This window comes from Polyodon spathula, chromosome 10 (assembly GCF_017654505.1).
Source record: "Polyodon spathula isolate WHYD16114869_AA chromosome 10, ASM1765450v1, whole genome shotgun sequence".
NCBI classification, from domain to species: Eukaryota; Metazoa; Chordata; class Actinopteri; order Acipenseriformes; family Polyodontidae; genus Polyodon; species Polyodon spathula.
Genome location: NC_054543.1, coordinates 47,178,507 through 47,198,462, shown reverse-complemented (window position 1 = coordinate 47,198,462; position 19,956 = coordinate 47,178,507). Strand labels below are relative to the sequence as shown.

The 19,956-nt window shown below is 39.9% G+C and overlaps 1 protein-coding gene across 6 annotated transcripts; it reads right to left on the bottom strand.

Moving 5' to 3' along the window:
• Positions 1 to 705: 705 nt before the first annotated feature.
• LOC121321544 (von Willebrand factor C domain-containing protein 2-like) lies at positions 706 to 19,727 on the bottom strand. Of its 6 annotated transcripts, none has more exons than XM_041260540.1 (5): positions 19,532 to 19,727; positions 17,748 to 18,097; positions 14,903 to 14,995; positions 9,181 to 9,310; positions 706 to 1,795 (listed from the first exon to the last, which is right to left on the bottom strand). In XM_041260540.1, the coding sequence occupies exons 2-5, from the start codon at positions 18,084 to 18,086 to the stop codon at positions 1,647 to 1,649; spliced, it is 711 nt and encodes a 236-aa protein (XP_041116474.1). In that variant the 5' UTR covers positions 18,087 to 18,097; positions 19,532 to 19,727; the 3' UTR covers positions 706 to 1,646. The 6 variants fall into 6 exon arrangements, with proteins under 6 accessions (XP_041116474.1, XP_041116472.1, XP_041116475.1 ...); XM_041260538.1 differs by having other exon boundaries at positions 17,748 to 18,154; positions 19,532 to 19,726; XM_041260541.1 differs by lacking the exon at positions 19,532 to 19,727 and adding an exon at positions 18,845 to 19,513.
• Positions 19,728 to 19,956: the final 229 nt, after the last annotated feature.

Here is a 19,956-nt window from a genome sequence, read left to right as displayed (position 1 = left end):
ACTCTGAAGCAGCCAGGTTAAGTCAACGTACGCACATTCACATTTTTGCAGACTGATTGCAAAAGCAGTACAGACCTTGGCATTTTCTTTTTTGTTTTGTGATTTCTGTGTTGTTATTTATTGTTTTTATATTTATACAAACCTGTGTTTGATGATTATATGTTATATTCTAAAGCAGTGGGGGGGACGAGGACGGGGGGACGACACAAGAACGTGCTGACGTTGAGAAGGTGTGCTCCATATTGTCTGACAAATATCATTTCTGCATATTATGCACCTACCCTGCCTAGTTCTACAGCCCTGTACAATAAATATAGCCGCTGAGTAATCAAATTTGTTGTTGTTGCTACTTCATCTGAATACTTGCGTTTGCGTATCATGTAATTTTTACACGAAACGCAAGTTACAGAAAAAAAAATGCTTTTATTTATTGTGTTGTAATTTTTTACTGTAATTCTTTATCAACATTTGAAATTTATTACTGACATTTTACATAAACCTTATTGTGTCTTGAATGTATTACTACTTACGGTATCGTTATGTGACACACCTAAACGTCGTTTTTTTAAGTTTAACCTTCAACTGAACCGCCTCGGAGACGGTTATATATATATATATATATATATATATATATATATATATATATATATATATATATATATAATATATATATATATAGATATATAGCTTATAGGAGAGAGAGTTTGGTGCATTTTTTTTATACAAATACTTTAATGAATTTGAAAAATCCACTAAGAACAGTATACTAGCCTAGTGAAAAGACTAACAGAACAAAAAAACCTTTGATGCACTGATAAGCTGCCAATAAGATACAAGAACAACTCCCAAATCCAAACAAAAAATGCTGGACATGGATTTGTACTGAATTGGACTGTTCGACACTTCACTGTATAAACCAGAGTGCTCTTTGTATGCTAGTAAATATCACAACGTATATCAAGGGTTTTAATCTACTTGATAACCATATTCACAAAGTTTGAGCTCTTTTATAGAATGATTTCTTCAACCTCAACCAATTTGTCTTCTGTTGGCATCTTCAGCAACTGTCTAATCATACAGTTTAGTGTAGTGATCAAACTTTCTTTAACTCCCAAAATTTAAAATACAAAGCTTTGTAAACGGCCCCCACTGAAGAAGACAAAGAAAGATGTAAGCTTATGTAATACTGTTATTTGAGAAATTGTGAAGACCTGTTTGTATAATACGCCTTCAGGGATGCAAGGTGATCAGTTTGATTTCAGGACGATCTTTAACAATGCGCTAAGTCTTTGGGAATGGTCTACATATAAGTTAACAGTCTTCTGTAATAAAGTCACAGTTTCCAATCGAGATATTCCCAGTGGGTTTGTTTTGTTTTGTTTTATTGGTTCCCAGTTAATTGAGGCTAACATCTTGAACATTTGCCTCACAGAATTGACTCCAGATCTGTAAATACTACCCAACCAGGCCCTGCACTTGTGTATTTCTATATATACTGGGGAGAGATGGGGCACAAGAGGGTGACAGAAATGTGTAAATGATATCCTTAGCAGCACTCATCAATCAGCTTGGCGAAGGAGTGTCACTCCACTGGATCAGAACAGGTGTCTGTGCCCTGCCTGTGTTCTCTGTCTCTCGGTGTGTCTCTATGAATTCTGTTTGGTTTGGCACTCGCGTTTCGAACACTGCGCCGGCTTCCACCAGTCTCCGTTGTGACAGTGACAGATGTTGCATTCGTCAACCTTCACTTCGATCCCAGCTGGGATTATTGTTGTTCCAGCAAAGCAGTTTGGACCTGGTTGAACACACACACACACACACACAGAGACACACACAAAGAGACTGTTAGCATTGCTATAGGTCTGCATTGAAGTGATTGATGTGCTCAGGCAAGGGTGTCCAGTCCCGGTCTTGGAGGGCCGTTCCACTCCAGGTTTAGAGGCAAGATAAGATCATTAACTACTTCAGGGTCTGGATGGAGGTTTTATTGGTTCAATTAAACAATTTAAAACACAGTTGGAACAAAGACCAGGAGTGGAAGAAGCAACTTGGGCCACCCCTGTGCTAAGGTGTCTAAAAAGGTAAGGAATCTGACTTATTTTTGCAAATGTTTAGCGTAAAGTTGGCGCTAAATTCTCAAAGCTCTTTTCACCTATTCATTATTACCACCTTAGTTTCCAAAAGAACATACCCAATACCGTTTCCAAACCACCAATAAACTACTAAGACTTTTGACTTCAATTAAGCATAAAGTTGTTTCTAATTTGATTTAGATGTTTAATTAGAGTTCGTTCTATTACGTCAATGCCGATTTGGAGTAAATAGCTTTGAGAATCATATTTGCATTGCTGGGCACTGTTCACTAAACTGTAACCCAGTAGTTGGTTAAATACATTTTTGTTTCAGTGCAGTCTGTCCTGTTAATGAGGTCGTATTAAATCTGCTAACTGCAGTCTAGAAAATGATCCTAATTATCAAACTGTAACCAGTGAAAAGGTAGAACACCTTGTTCGGTTCTCTTGAAAGACACAGATGCAAAAACTAAAATAAAGTAACACCAACTTATCTGACTTCATTGGCTGCTGCTTCCCCATCTAATGGGTTTACGGTGAGCTAACCTTCCTAAAACTAAAAGTAATAAAATCGATTGAGTGGAACCAGGGGAGCTATTAACAGACGGTGCCAAATCCTAATTCGTATTGATCCGAAGAGCACTGGCTATAAATAATCTTGTAAAAAAAAAAAAAAAAAGTAAAAGCAAAGTTATTGTTTATGGTCAAAGCATGTCACTACTCGCTGGAATTGAGTTTCACAGGCATCTTAGAAACAGGGAATGAGTCAGAATGTACAGAATAACAAAAACACACTGCCTTAGAACAGTGGAAAAAGTACCCTGGATATTCATCTCACGAATACAGAAAACAGAATCACACATCAGGGACATACTGCACTGGTATATTTCAGAGTCAAGAATTTGTTGTTCCATTTGTAGTGTTCAGAGAGCTTGCTGTGGGTTCTACGTGCAAATATGTGACTTGACAGACCTAGGTATTAATCTTAACTTGTACTAAAGAGCCAGTCTCTTGGATGAGCAGTTACAGACATAGGCCTGATATACTGTCTTCTCATTCACTACCTCCTCAGTCTCAAACCGACTCTTTTTTCCTACATATCTTTCTCCTAGCTGCACATACTATATGTGTAGCACATACAGAGCCATTGCCATCGCCCTCTGAAGAGGAAGTGATTCATTCATCCAGAACACTGCAGACCAGGCTTCTACTTCCTGAGCGTGGTGAGGGCCGTAACAGCAACATAACCCTCTCAAACCACCTGCCCTTGTCAATAGACATTTAGCAGAATGATGCAACAGAGTACATGTAAAAGGGGTGTTGAGCCTGGATTCACAGTTGCATTGCAGACAATGCCAAGTGGTCATTTTTTTTTTTTTTTTTTTTTTTTTAGATATGGGTGTTTGCCAAGCTCTTCAAAGGAATATCTGGCAGAAGTATCACTTTATTGAAAAGTGTTTTTGTGGATTCTGGAAGTTAATCAACCTTCTATAGCAGCGAATGGAGGTCAGTGTCCCTGACGTCAGTTATCTGGGGTCTAATGATGCTGTTACAGGGAGCTGCCAAGTGCAGTTACTGTCTCTTACACAGTTAGCGGTTTCAATTAGTCAGGAGTTGCCTCTCATTTTATCTCCATGTACAATCCTCTGGCAGTGGTTTAATCTTTAAGGCCTTCCGCCCCTGTTCCTATAAAGCTGTCAGCCCAAAAAATGGCTGCTTCACCAACCTGACAAAGACTTGCACTGGGGTGGTCTGGATTCTGGGTGTAGGAAGAGAGAGTGGAAAGGTAAAAGTGAGTGTGTGGGCTTTTAAAAGATAAGAGGCATGGCTGTTTTCATTTAACTCTATCTTGAGAGCTCCCAGGAGCTTTCTGTTGCAAGATGCTGCTGTCAATTTCAGAACGCACAGCACTACTTTTTTTATAGGATAGTTCTTTTTCATTTTAAGAGACACAGACAGCTAAAAAGGGGTAAAAAAAAAAATGCCACTGTAACAATTATAATTTATTTGGGTAATTTTTTCACAACCATTAATCACAGAACAAGCAGAGCAGTTTTTTCCTAGAATTTTTTGGATACTGCCTCATGGAGAAATGTTTTTCATATTTCACAAAGACTCTAACGTAATGCAATCTACGTGAAAAACTGAATTTGTTTCGATTGGAACACCTAAAGTGAGAAGGAATGGAAAAAGGGGTATTTTTAATGATGTCTCAAGAGTCCCCGTGGCACTGCATAATCATGGGTGTTTGACAAGTACGGCAGGCATTCCCATAGAAGGGTTTTGGCTGCTCTTTTCACTGCTGCTCTGCAGTGATTGCCCGACTGATCCCTGAGGACTGGATGATATGCAGCAACCCTACTACAAGTGCCATAGTAATCAGAGCTTCAATATGTTTTTTCTGCCTGTTTGAAATATCATATTAGGTAGCTGTAGGCAATGGGCAAACAGTAAGATGTACTTAAAGAGCATCCGATCCCATTAGAACTCATGAACATCTGTCACAGAAACCTTCCCCTCTGGCATGTGAGTACTGGTATACATTTTTAATAGACACTCACAGATGCAAACAATGTGAGGTAAATAAGTGCATACTGAAAACATTTATGTGTACCATTTACTAGTAGACTGCTGTGGAATGTATAATAGTTTGTTTGCTTTATGGTTCAATACTGTTTCAAACCAGTCTGCAGTAGTGTTGATATAGTTCCTGTCTCTACCTCTGAAAGCCACCACTAAACTATGAGAAGAGAGGAAGAAAATGAATATATTCTTCATGGAATGCATGACCAGAAGGGTCACTAATGCAACCACATTGTTTCTGTCTGACTTGCAGCCTAATCTTGTGCCAGGGAATGGGGTTCTGATGGCTGGGCTATGAGCAGCCTGTCTTTACCCGTTAGCCTTAAGGCTTTGCTCTATCCATGTGGCTGTTGATTTATATGCCTGTGTTAATTATCCAAGACCAGACAACCATTGTTTTCCAGGGGGAAGGTTAAAGCTGGAATTATGCCGACTTCACAATATCACGATCCTTACGAGGCAATAATGATCGCAGTCCTATAATGGACAATATCACGATCCTTACGAGCCAATAACGATCGCAATCCTATAATGGACAATATCACGATCCTTATGAGCCAATAACGATCGCAATCCTATAATGGACAATATCACGATCCTTACGAGCCAATAACAATCGCAATCCTATAATGGACAATATCACGATCCTTACGAAGCAATAACGATCGCAATCCTATAATGGACAATATCACGATCCTTACGAGCCAATAACGATCGCAATCCTATAATGGACAATATCACGATTCTTACGAGCCAATAACAATCGCAATCCTATAATGGACAATATCACGATCCTTACGAGCCAATAACGATCGCAATCCTATAATGGACAATATCACGATCCTTACGAGCCAATAACGATCGCAATCCTATAATGGACAATATCACGATCCTTACGAAGCAATAACGATCACAATCCTATAATGGACAATATCACGATCCTTAGGAGCCAATAACGATCGCAATCCTATAATGGACAATATCACGATCCTTAGGAGCCAATAACGATCGCAATCCTATAATGGACAATATCACGATCCTTACGAGCCAATAACGATCGCCATCCTATAATGGACAATATCACGATCCTTACGAGGCAATAACACTCGCCATCCTATAATGGACAATATCACGATCCTTACGAGGCAATAACGATCGCAATCCTATAATGGACAATATCATGATCCTTACGAGCCAATAACAATCGCAATCCTATAATGGACAATGTCACGATCCTTACGAAGCAATAACGATCGCAATCCTATAATGGACAATATCACGATCCTTACGAGCCAATAACGATCGCAATCCTATAATGGACAATATCACGATCCTTACGAGCCAATAACGATCGCAATCCTATAATGGACAATATCACGATCCTTACGAGCCAATAACGATCGCAATCCTATAATGGACAATATCACGATCCTTACGAGCCAATAACGATCGCAATCCTATAATGGACAATATCACGATCCTTACGAGCCAATAACGATCGCAATCCTATAATGGACAATATCACGATCCTTACGAGGCAATAACGATCGCAATCCTATAATGGACAATATCACGATCCTTACGAGCCAATAACGATCGCAATCCTATAATGGACAATATCACGATCCTTACGAGCCAATAACGATCGCAATCCTATAATGGACAATATCACGATCCTTACGAGCCAATAACGATCGCAATCCTATAATGGACAATATCACGATCCTTACGAGCCAATAACAATTGGAAACCTATGACGGTAATTTAAAAAAACAACAAGCTGGGATGCTTCCTGAATAGTGACATTGAAAGTTTATTACGTAAGGGTTTACAATCCTTGCCCATACCCCTAATAGCTTCATCATTATTTCAGCCAATAATGAACAATGATATTACGAATGTCACGTATCTTTGGATAAGGGCTCGCTCTGTGGACAATATCACGATCCTTAGGAGCCAATAACGATCGCAATCCTATAATGGACAATATCACGATCCTTACGAGCCAATAACGATCGCAATCCTATAATGGACAATATCACGATCCTTACGAGCCAATAACGATCGCAATCCTATAATGGACAATATCACGATCCTTACGAGCCAATAACGATCGCAATCCTATAATGGACAATATCACGATCCTTACGAGCCAATAACGATCGCAATCCTATAATGGACAATATCACGATCCTTACGAGCCAATAACGATCGCAATCCTATAATGGACAATATCACGATCCTTACGAGCCAATAACGATCGCAATCCTATAATGGACAATATCACGATCCTTACGAGCCAATAACAATTGGAAACCTATGACGGTAATTTAAAAAAACAACAAGCTGGGATGCTTCCTGAATAGTGACATTGAAAGTTTATTACGTAAGGGTTTACAATCCTTGCCCATACCCCTAATAGCTTCATCATTATTTCAGCCAATAATGAACAATGATATTACGAATGTCACGTATCTTTGGATAAGGGCTCGCTCTGTGGACAATATCACGATCCTTAGGAGCCAATAACGATCGCAATCCTATAATGGACAATATCACGATTCTTACGAGCCAATAACGATCGCAATCCTATAATGGACAATATCACGATCTTTACGAGCCAATAACGATCGCAATCCTATAATGGACAATATCACGATCCTTACGAGCCAATAACGATCGCAATCCTATAATGGACAATATCACGATCCTTACGAGCCAATAACAATTGGAAACCTATGACGGTAATTTAAAAAAACAACAAGCTGGGATGCTTCCTGAATAGTGACATTGAAAGTTTATTACGTAAGGGTTTACAATCCTTGCCCATACCCCTAATAGCTTCATCATTATTTCAGCCAATAATGAACAATGATATTACGAATGTCACGTATCTTTGGATAAGGGCTCGCTCTGTGGACAATATCACGATCCTTAGGAGCCAATAACGATCGCAATCCTATAATGGACAATATCACGATCCTTACGAGCCAATAACGATCGCAATCCTATAATGGACAATATCACGATCCTTACGAGCCAATAACGATCGCAATCCTATAATGGACAATATCACGATCCTTACGAGCCAATAACGATCGCAATCCTATAATGGACAATATCACGATCCTTACGAGCCAATAACGATCGCAATCCTATAATGGACAATATCACGATCCTTACGAGCCAATAACGATCGCAATCCTATAATGGACAATATCACGATCCTTACGAGGCAATAACGATCGCAATCCTATAATGGACAATATCACGATCCTTACGAGCCAATAACGATCGCAATCCTATAATGGACAATATCACGATCCTTACGAGCCAATAACGATCGCAATCCTATAATGGACAATATCACGATCCTTACGAGCCAATAACGATCGCAATCCTATAATGGACAATATCACGATCCTTACGAGCCAATAACGATCGCAATCCTATAATGGACAATATCACGATCCTTACGAGCCAATAACGATCGCAATCCTATAATGGACAATATCACGATCCTTAGGAGCCAATAACGATCGCAATCCTATAATGGACAATATCACGATCCTTACGAGCCAATAACGATCGCAATCCTATAATGGACAATATCACGATCCTTACGAGCCAATAACGATCGCAATCCTATAATGGACAATATCACGATCCTTACGAGCCAATAACGATCGCAATCCTATAATGGACAATATCACGATTCTTACGAGCCAATAACGATCGCAATCCTATAATGGACAATATCACGATCTTTACGAGCCAATAACGATCGCAATCCTATAATGGACAATATCACGATCCTTACGAGCCAATAACGATCGCAATCCTATAATGGACAATATCACGATCCTTACGAGCCAATAACAATTGGAAACCTATGACGGTAATTTAAAAAAACAACAAGCTGGGATGCTTCCTGAATAGTGACATTGAAAGTTTATTACGTAAGGGTTTACAATCCTTGCCCATACCCCTAATAGCTTCATCATTATTTCAGCCAATAATGAACAATGATATTACGAATGTCACGTATCTTTGGATAAGGGCTCGCTCTGTGGAGACTAATGGTATCCCCCTCGGTGTTCATAAGAATAAGAACAGGATGCCTGCTGGAGACTATAGATCAGGCCTCTCTCCATGCTGGTCTGTGGATAATTGAGACCCCCGTATTCATTTCTGTCATTAATACATATCCAGTCATTTTTGTTTATGTTGCCTCCGAAATGAATTTGTATTCAAAGCATGATTCTCCAAGGACCACTGGCTGATATTGCACAAAACCAGACATACAGTTTACACATTTCCCATGTCTAGCATTGCATTCGATAATTTAATTAAAATAGAAAAATTAAAATAAGGTTTTGAGATGAAAAAAGTCTGTCTATATATTCTATAAGCCTGCCTAGTAACCCATCAATCTGTCTGTCCTGAGAGAAGGCTTACCTTTTTATTCCCCCTCTGTGGTGTGCATGCTTGCCCATGGGAGGGTGGCTAATGAACAGATGCTTACCGTTTTTACACACAGGGCAGCACTGTTCAGGTTCATACACAGGGTTGACACACTCTGGGACAGCACAGTCACCAACTACACAGTGGACCTCATTGTTGGGTTCACAACGGCACCACTCGCAGGGGGAGGGCTAGGAGAGAGAGAGAGAGAGAGAGAGAGAGAGAGAGAGAGAGAGAGAGAGAGAGAGAGAGAGAGAGAGAGAGAGAGAGAGAGAGAGAGAGAGAGAGAGAGAGAGAGAGAGAGAGAGAGAGAGAGAGAGAGAGAGAGAGAGGGGGCAGAACAGACAGAACTGTTAAAAGCCTGCATGGAAGAGTAGATCAAGATCCACGCTGCTTCTATTAGCAAACTGCCAGCAGCTACCACCGGATTGAGGTTAACATTGTTCAAAATAGTCCTGTATTCATACAGTATACTTTAGTGCTTTATTTAATCTCCTTTCAGAGCCATGTTTAGCAAACATTAGTGGTTTTAAACTATAAAGTTTGCAGTCTTACAATGACATTACTGTAATTCTCCAGAGCACTAATCTTCACAGGTTACCTATCCCCAAACCCAGCTACAGAGACACAGTATGAGCTGCCTCTGGGCTATTTTAACACATGGGTGCAGTGAGCTGGAAAGGAAGAACAAACAGACAGTTATATGAAATGTTAAGACTTTCCAGGTTACTGCCAAGTTCACAGAGTCAGTCTGCTAACCGTGTATCATAATATCACTATAGGATAAGTTGGACAGTTAATTTAATGGGACCAGTGTGCAGTACTGGAAAAAACGACTCCTGTCGGACACACAAAAGGGGTACCAGGAGTAAAGGGGTCAATGGAAAACTCTTTGATAGGAATTGATATTGAACATGTGAGCATGTGTTTATTAAATGCAAATATTTCAAGCAAATACGTCCAAACTTTTTAATTTGCAAGTTATTATTTAACTAATATATTAATTGTGTTATCTCGGGCTCCAGCGAGATTACACTATAGACAGATGGGACGTGTACAGGATTCATGTACCCTCTGTTCATTCAATCCAGGCCTTAATCACTGGAGTGTCCTGGCACATCAGCAAGACAAGAATCAATCAAATAATTATATCAAACAAGTTATCAAGGAAGGCTTGAGATGAACTGCATTTCAAGGGAGGTGCTTTCTCCTTCCAAATATATGCACTGTGCATCACACAAAACATCCCACTGCTTTCATTTCCTATTTATCTTAGGGAATAGCGTGCAGGTCCTGAAGGTGATTGATGTGATACTGTATAGTGGTATAAAGTAACTTTTGGCAGTTTATATGAAACGCCTCAGTGCCAACTCAACGATTCCAGCAGAAAACAAAAAAGCTTCTGGTAATTGTCTGGAAGTGACTTCCCCACAATCCAAGTTTTTTTCAGAAATCTTTCTCACTGGAATAGTCTGTAAACATGGCAAAGAATGATCAGAAGCAACAACAGAGAATCACCCACAACACACATGATCACGCACTGAACAGGTTAGAAATGCAATGCTTGCATGATGCAGATTGTATAGTACTGAAGCACTGCTTTAACTACTTGTTCAAATGGGTTCTTCTTAAAACATACTTGAGAGTGACTCAAGTATCACAAGGAAACTGGATGAACAGATCCAGTCAGTCAATGCATTTTAAACCCTATCATGTGTGTGCACCTCATTGCAAAAATAAGACAGATAGCATCATTCTATTAGTGTGTGTGCACCTCATTGCAAAAATAAGACAGATAGCATCATTCTATTAGTGTGTGTGCACCTCATTGCAAACATAAGACAGATAGCATCATTATATTAGTGTGTGTGCACCTCATTGCAAAAATAAGACAGATAGCATCATTCTATTAGTGTGTGTGCACCTCATTGCAAAAATAAGACAGATAGCATCATTCATTAGTGTGTGTGCACCTCATTGCAAACATAAGACAGATAGCATCATTCTATTACTGGGACACATATGTCCCTTATACTTTAAAGGGTTAATTTTGACACACTATTGGGAGTTGATTTCAGGCCATAAAGACACCCATCCCTTAATAGCAGAGGGAAAATGGATTTGTATTTAATCTTCTCAGATGTCCGCTCCAAATGTGTGCTGCTCCTTGTGGTTATTTTAAATACACACTCAAATAGAAAAAAAAAAAAAAAACAAAAAAAAAACTAAACTGAATTCAAGCCTGTGCTTAAATTAGCAGGGGTCTGATGAAGAACAGTGAATGACTATGAAGCCATTCAATTCAGTGCCCTCCATTGCTGTTTGTTTATTACATTCTCTGTATTGCCTGATGAGGAGAGGGCGAGAGAGTGGTCATTTTGATGGAAAACAAATGTATTCAGGTGAAGAAGTGATTTTAAAAGAGATGAAGGAGCTGTGAAGTAGGAGCAAATATAATAATAATAGAAAAAGGTAATTAAAAACACAAGACTGTAAATTAAAGTGTTCTGCAAGGACGTAATGCATGATTAAAATAATAATAACCTGACATCTTAATTGAAGAATACAGCGCATTACAAGTATTCTTAGCAAGGTCCAAGGGTGGCCACACACAGAATGGGTCACGTGGCTATGTGTTGTGAAAACAAGCAGAGGTTTTACAGAACCATGCCAGAATAGCATGGACACACACCTCTCCATTAGACACTGCAAATCAGAACCGGTACCCATTGGGTCCTGCTGGTTAACACATACAGACTGAGCATTGCAGCGGCTGTTGCTCTTCTTGCTCATGTCCTGGGCAGTGACATTTCAATCCCAATTTGTGCTTCTTATTGATAAATCACTAGAAATTAATCCCACATTGAGCCTGCTTTAAGATTCGTTAATAGTTACCATATAAAGCCTTCAAGAAATAATAGAATTGCAGGCTAGTACATTTTTTGTTTATTTTCACCAGGGACTGATATCATAATGTGTGTTTTTTGTATTCTGTAAAGTCAACTAAAGTGAATTTATTTAAGCGTATTTAGCAAATGGAATTCATTGGATGATAAAGAACACAATGATCAACACTTTTTTGATCTATCCAAATCTATATTTTGTATTGTTCCTTTAATATTAATAAGAACATGAATAAGAAGATGCAGAAAGAGAAGGAAAAAGGGGAGGAAAAGGAGAAGTAGGGAAAGCAGAAGGAGAAGGAGAAGGGGAAGCAGAAGGTGAAGCAGAAGCAGGAGAAGAAATAGCAAAAACAAACAAGAGAAGCAAAAGGAGAAGCAGAAGCAGAAGGAGAAGCAGGAGAAGGGGACGGAGGAGAAGGAGAAGCAGAAGGAGAAGCAGGAGAAGGGGAAGGAGGAGAAGGAGAAGCAGAAGGAGAAGCAGAAGCAGAAGGGGAAGGAGGAGAAAAAAAGCAGAAGAAGGAGAAGCAGAAGGAGAAGGGGAAGGAGAAGGAGAAGGAGAAGCAGAAGCAGGACAGCTGTACAAACCAAGCTGCAAAATCAGCAAACCAAAATGACCTCCAGAGCTGAGCTTCTGAAGAGAGGGGAATGCATTCAAACAAAAAATGCTGCAATGATGAAAAAATATAAAAATATACAAGATTTACAATGAATGCACCTGGAGAAACTTGTTGATTTGCTTAGTGTTCACAAAACCTAGAATTAGCATTCTAGCAACCTAGAAGAAGCATTTTAGATTTCAATTTGACCTGCTTCTGCAGAGTTGTGAATAGTCTGGCCTAAATGCTTGTAGCTTTTTTTTTTTTTTTTTCAAATTTAGTCAAATTTTTTACCCTGGTTTTCTCCCCAATTTAGTGTGCCCAATTATTATCTGTATCCTCGACTCGCTGCTCGCACCCCTGAAACGTGCTCCTGCTAATCCGTCATTTTTTACACTGCAGATCCACAGCGAGGCCACCAGACCTATGGCGCCGGAGGACAACACAGACCTGGTGGCTCCACTGCAGAACCACAGGCGTCCTATCGGCCACAGGGGTCGCTGCTGCGCAGTGAGCCATGGATTCCCCTGCTGTCCTAAGCCCTCCCTACCCTGGCAGTGCTTGGCCGATTGTGCGCTGGCCCCCTGGGAACTGGTCACGGTCAGCTGTGGAATAGCCTGGACTCAAACCTGCGATCCCCAGACTATAGGGCACATCCTGCACTCCACGTGGAGCGCTTTTACTGGATGTACCACTCGCAAGCATGCTTGTAGCTTTTAAACTCCAAATTGTTACTGTGGAATGTGGGATGAAAACAGCGACCTTGGATGAAAAGGTTACACTCCCCTTTTTCTGTCCATGCTACCAGAAGGTAGTTTTAAGTGTGTATATCAGCACATGCTTTATTACAAGTAGACCTGTGGTTTGTTACATGCATGATGACCCCATGACCCCTACCTGGCCCATTTGTAACACTTCATGACAACCTCTAAGGGAAAAAAATCAGCTGCTTTTCCATTAGCCTAAAAACAAGCAGAATCTCCTGCAGGAGACTCACGTTTCTGACGGCTCGCTCCGTCGGCTTTGCTTTCATGCACTTTCTCCTTTCTGAGACCTGAACCGGTCTATGAGCCAGTAGAAGCTTTGAAGGGATGTGTCTTTGTGTTTGCGCTTCAGTTTGATAATGTTTTTCATGAAAGCTGAGGCTTTGGCACATGGTATTTTCAATGAGACAGAGAGTGATAAAAAATAAACTATATCCGCATTGACCGATCTATCGCACAGGATTCATCTGCATAATTATGAACCCAAAGACATTTGCAGCAAGACAAGCAGGAGCAGTAAAATCAGAGAGTGTGGGGATTCTCATTTTGTTAAGGATGACACAGAACATTGTGTATTTATTTCCTTGGATGGTCAGTTTTATCTTTGTAGTTTAGTTTTGAAATAATGATATGTTATGGTTCTGTAGCAATTGAAATTCCAGATTATTTCTTCAGGCTTCAGAGAGGCAATCAGGTGCACAATTTCTAATTGTCATTATGTTTCCTTATTCCCTCAATGCAGGAGGTTGTAAAGAAAAATGTGCAAGAACATGTGCTGTATTCTACCGTGACACGAGCATGCTTTAGATTAGAAGATGTGCTCCAGGCAGAACAAAAGTAATCTAGTGCTTGTCCAGGCTTTTGCTATAGAGCTTTAACATATCAATATCCACCAAACCCAGTTTCATTTTAAAATGAAACTACATATAGAAAATTGACTGCACAAAGAAGAAAAAGGAAGTGATGCCTTTCGTATGACGAATTGCACAATGAGACGGATGAATTCAGGAATGGAAGTAATCTATTCCTGGTTTTATAAGACACGCTTGGGCTTGTCACCGAGACACTGTGGCTAACCAAGCTTGTAGTAAAACCTGGAATGGGTGAAACTGCTATGCAAAATGAGTCTTATTTCTATCCCTGGGATTTAAATGGTAGGTGAAAGCTACATGTAATTCAACTAACAGGGAGAAGTTTATTACATAGGATTAGTATTGTTTGCATGTCCATGTTATCATATTAGTGTTGCATTTCCATTTTATGGCATTCTTTCTGCTTCTTGCAGTTGTAATAAAGTGTTACTACGAGGCTATGAAGAAGATCATGTATTCAACAACACTGTAGACTGACTTCAAATGCCTTACAGATTCACATATTACATCCGAGCAAGCACTCCCAATTTAGAGCAATCCATGGGCCAAGCCAGGTAGCTCACCACATTAGTGTCCTGTGATCCTCAGCCACAGAAGGACCTGAGTTCACATCCCAGCACAACCAGTCTGGTTGGGATCTGAACTCACCCTAAAGTGTCCAGTTCTTGATTGCAGCTGTGGGGAGGTCACAGGTAATTCAGTCCCATCCTCTGTCAGCAGGGATCCCTGTAGGTGAAACACCTACTAAGGGTGAGTCAGTGTATTTCAGGGAACAAAAGATCACAACACAGAACAATCTCTATTATCTGGACTGGCACTTTCTCATAATCAGAGCCAAATGTTGACACACAATTAACAGACAGCAACAGAAGGGTCTTCATTTTAGAGAGCACCTCTATACAGTATCTAGCCAGACACAGCCTACCCTAAACTAAAACGAACCCACATTTCTAATTGCTACTAATGATGTTTACATAAGTTTACACAGTAGATAGAATGATAGAATGAATAGATAGATAGAATGAACGAATGAACGAATGAACGAACATTGATTAAGAAACTTTGAATCTGTAAGGGTGTTCTTGAAAAAAAAAAACTTGACCAACATGGAACAAGATACACAATGTGCATTGCAGTGTATGTGTGCATGTAGACCTGCTGTCTGCGTGTGTGCTGTGGTTGAGTAAAGGTGGAGACACGGAGTAATGAGATGGTAGCCATACATTACAGGTTATGTTATGAAATACAGACCTCCGGAAAAAAAAACAAAAAAAAAAACAATGTTCTTTAGCTTACGGTATACAGCCTCTTTTCCATGTAAAGTGCATTTAAAAGATAGATTGAGCAGATATCTTAGACTGGTGCTGCTGTCAAGGAAGCTTGTCTAGGGGTGACACACTACAGGGGTATATGCCTGCAGATTTGTTTGCAGACTGAACCACAAAACGAAACAAACAGCACATACTGTATCCCAACTGCCCCTGTTTGACATGCTAATACAAGCTCACAACGAGCCTGTGCTATTTTAATCAGAGTCACTTTAATTATTTATTTCTTTTAAATGTGCCCCAGTATGTATTTTACCTTTGCTTTCTCCTCCTCAATGCTAAAGTTTTGTCAATGCAGCCAAGCAGTTTCGGAAGAGGACTGAAGATACAGCATCAGCCTTCATTCCTGTATTCTAACTATCATCTCTTTTCCTCAGAGAACTCAAGTGGCCACTGTTGGCATGCTGCTGAAACCTGTCCTCACCAGGCACCTGACCTGAGCAGTAAGGTTTGCAGTGGGGCGGTGAGATGAGCAAACCCAGGCTGATTTACCTGTACCTCCCTAGCCTGCTCTCTGTGGATCAACAACTCAGCATAGACAGAAATCAATTCAACAAGCTCCCCGGTGACTCTTTACCAAGCTCAACCCTCTGGAGAAGGAATGGTGTGATGATCCTTAAGTACATTAACAGTATTCCAGGATGGAGCCTTAATGAACAGCTGGTGGCTCTCCAGGTTTTATGAATCACTTAGATGTTTTTAGATGCTTAGATTAAAAGCCTCAGTGTTGTCAAGGTTGGGGTAAATTAGGGTGCAAGTCTTCTAGACTTTTCACCAGCTTGGTTGTTAATTGACGTTACTGTATGTGAACGGACAAGCATACCTGTGTTAATGATGAACATTTATTTCCACAACAATTGTTGAAATCTAGCAACATTTAGGGATGGAAAAATAAATTGTGCAAACAATAAGTTAATGCAAGTAACAGGAGCAATATATCAGAGTTCAATTGATCCAACCAAGCTTCTTTTTAAAATGAGAAAGAGTGAATAAGTATCTGTACATATAATGTAATATTGTTTTCTTTTTTTAAAGATGATTGGTTTCAGTGATGCTAAAAAGAAATATACATAAAATGAAAACTATTACAAGTTAATGTTGTTTAATGCAATAGTTTACATGGTGCTGTAATGCTTGTATTATTCTGGTTCAGTCCAGTGAGTTTAAATGACAAAACCTATGGTGGCATCAAGAATCCCATTCAAGATTGCTATAAATGAACAATAAACAAAAAGAGCTAATCGCCAGCGAGCAGAGTGTTGACAGTGGAAACTTTATCATTTCCATGTGTAAGCATCAATTACGATCACTGGGTTAGAATTATCAGACGTTTCAGCAGATGTGCGGAGAAGTGCGGTTGCGCTGAATAACAGTATCGCCGCACTATTTGAACCTAAACATTGTTCTGATTTAATCACATCTAACTAGGATGCTGTATTTATTTATTTATTGCAGTTACATAGAACAATTATTTACGCAGCAAAACAGAACAGCGCACATCGTGTATGTTGTTGTATCCATCCTTAATTCCCCCAGAATATATGTGTGCTCAGAAATAGAATATTTGTGCTTTGTGTAGTTGTGTTGTCCTCATTGTATTAGAAGGAATATTGTGTTGAAATTGTTGTTTTAAAGCAGGGTAGGTTATAATAATTTAGTATGTTTCTTCTTATTAATTTTCCACATTGTCCACATTGTTTTATATATATATGGCTGTTGTGTCTTTAATAACGTCTAATACTATGACGGGGTGTATTGTTTCTCTGCAGCGATAATCGAATGTTATTCTTTCTGATTCGGGCTGGCTCATTTTTAATAAAATACCCTGGTATACCCTGGTCCAAGAAACACTGCAAAAACCACAAAGCATTCGTGCAGTGCTTTATCTAAGATTGCAGTAACTGTCCGGGAGGGTTTACCCGCTCGGAGAGTAAACCAAACCCCAGTGCGCGCGATTTATAGCCAACACTAAAGCTTTTATGCACTAAAGATGCAAACATTTTAAAAGGCGGCAATTAATACTGAGAGGATCAGAAATGTATGTAATTTACGCATAAACACGTCGACCCTTCGAAGTTAATGCAGTATCTAGAAAATAAAGTATATGCCTACAAGACGCAAAATAAATACAAACACGAACAGCGGCAGCATGTGATTGATCTTACCTTGAATTCTTCCAGGATTTTGTACGTTTTCCCACGATATTCACAAAAGTTTTTAACTTCCTTGCACTCTGGGCAGCAGCCATTGTGTTCCACTTTGGTGCACTTGGGGTGAATTTTGGGGCAGTCCGGTTGGTCACACACCGGTCCGTCCTCTGTACACACGCACGGGCAGTTCGAGTGACCGGGGAAAAGGCGCTCCCCGAGTTTATACACAAATCCACTGTCATCCACGCACCCTTTCCCTCGGTAATCGTCAAAGATTAGATCGTTGTTGTTGGAGGTATGGTCGCCCTCGTCAGCCGGGTAGTCTTCGTGGTTGATGGCCGCTGGGCTGACCATTGATGGAGGGGCTAAAAGGAGGACACAAGCTACTTGAACAAGAAGAGCCATCCTTCCACGCAGACTTCCTAGACATTAAAAGATCGGGTCTTAATCACAGACCAGGTTTTTCAATACCCCTCACATTCACAAGAAGAGCGGGTTGGTACCACATACAGACCAGCGAACATCACACCAAGCAAGGACTGACATAACAGCTTAGAAAAGTAAGGAGTAATGGCATCCATTGACATTCCCATATTAATACACACACACAGCGCACGGGAGGGACTATGGTCGAGTGAACAACATGCCGTCAGACTAGAAGTACATTTATTTTGGATCTGCTGTAAAGATAAAGTTATAATAACACTGCAGTCATAAAGAACTAGAACTAACTTGCAATCGTGGTTAATGCGTGAAGGCTGTAGCAGAACACGTCTTTATCCACGTCATTAATTACCAGGCTCCTGCACGGAGCGCTTCCCCTGCAACCACCATACCAACACGAATGTGCATGACTGGGCAGAGTTAATATTAGTTTACCCCCATAGTGGTATGCGGTGCTTTGGATGGGAAGTTTACAATTACTTATTTAATGACAGGGTTACTTTATTTTAAATGCCTTGCTTGTCAATATGGGTATCATATAAATCTTGGATAAATTGGGTTTTTGCAATTTCTAAAGGCTTCCTAAATGCAGATGTCCAATGTCGTAGTTAATAAACACGATTTTTAATTAATTCTTTAAAGTTACAGTAGGCAATGCTTCTACTTACCGCTCAGAGGAATGCAAGCCTTGCACAGTCGCAGTTTGATTACTGTGGCAATCAGAATGAAACCAATTCGCTGCGTCCCGCAGAGCTACAGCACACCATGAACTTACAACTTTAGCATGTGGACATGAAGAATAAAGACATACCGCTGTATGACACCATAAACAAAGCTTTGTTAAGAGAGTCGTGTTTAAACGATAAGGTTGTTTTAATAAAGCTGATCAATAACGTGCTCCAGTTGCAGCAAGGGCGTTTTGATTAGCTTCACGTATAACCTGGTTGATTTCATGGTTGTTTTTTTCTTTTGCCGAAGTCGAAGGGTATAGCCGTTATACCAATAACTTCTTCACAGCGATTTTTAATGCGAGTAACTTCAGCTTTCAAATACTGCGGGTATGTTGCTCTCTGCAATCTGTATATCAAACTATATTTCGGATCATTCCCGCGAAACACGGCTGTACAAACACAACTGTCCTTCCAAGTAGGACTTGAACAGTGCAGTAACACAGCTACTGAATGAGCCAAGCTGTCGGCATTCCTTGAGGTCCCTTTTCCTACACAGTATACAACCCTTCCGAGTTCTTTGAAACATACAAAAGAGCTGTTCGCTTTGTAAGTATGTAGATCGTAGTGCGGGGAGAAAAACACTTTGCCTACAAGAGCCCAGTAACGCTGAATCAAAGCACTTACATTCAATCCTGAAATGCAAATCGAACCGTACATAGGCACTGCTTCAGAGCAGCACATCAGAGCAGTACATCAGAGCTACGACAGAGCCGCAGATCCACAGGGCTGAAACAAACGCCTTCCAGTACTTCAGCACCATGGACAGCGTCTGTCAGTGTCAGCGCTCACCACTGCACTGAACTGTCTAGCTACCTTCCGCGTCAACTACTGGTAAAGATTAAGCAAGAGAGAAACACTAGATAGACGACACGACGAACTAATATATATATATATATATATATATATATATATATATATATATATATATATATATATATATATATATATAGGATATATATATATGATAGATATATATATATATATAATAGAGTTCTCTGCCACCAAAATAAGCAATCAATAATGCTGTTTGTTTCCAAGCGAATGCTCCG

What these genes read in the sequence shown, in the direction of transcription:
- LOC121321544 (XM_041260538.1), bottom strand. Translation starts at nt 18,137, where the DNA reads ATGGCTCTTCTTGTTCAAGTAGCTTGTGTCCTCCTTTTAGCCCCTCCA. An exon ending in AAATCCTGGAAGAATTCAAG is followed by an intron (nt 14,996 to 17,747) that starts GTAAGATCAATC and finishes CACCCTTAGTAG; the next exon opens with GTGTTTCACCTACAGGGATC. An exon ending in CTGCCCTGTGTGTAAAAACG is followed by an intron (nt 1,796 to 9,180) that starts GTAAGCATCTGT and finishes GTGTTCAACCAG; the next exon opens with GTCCAAACTGCTTTGCTGGA.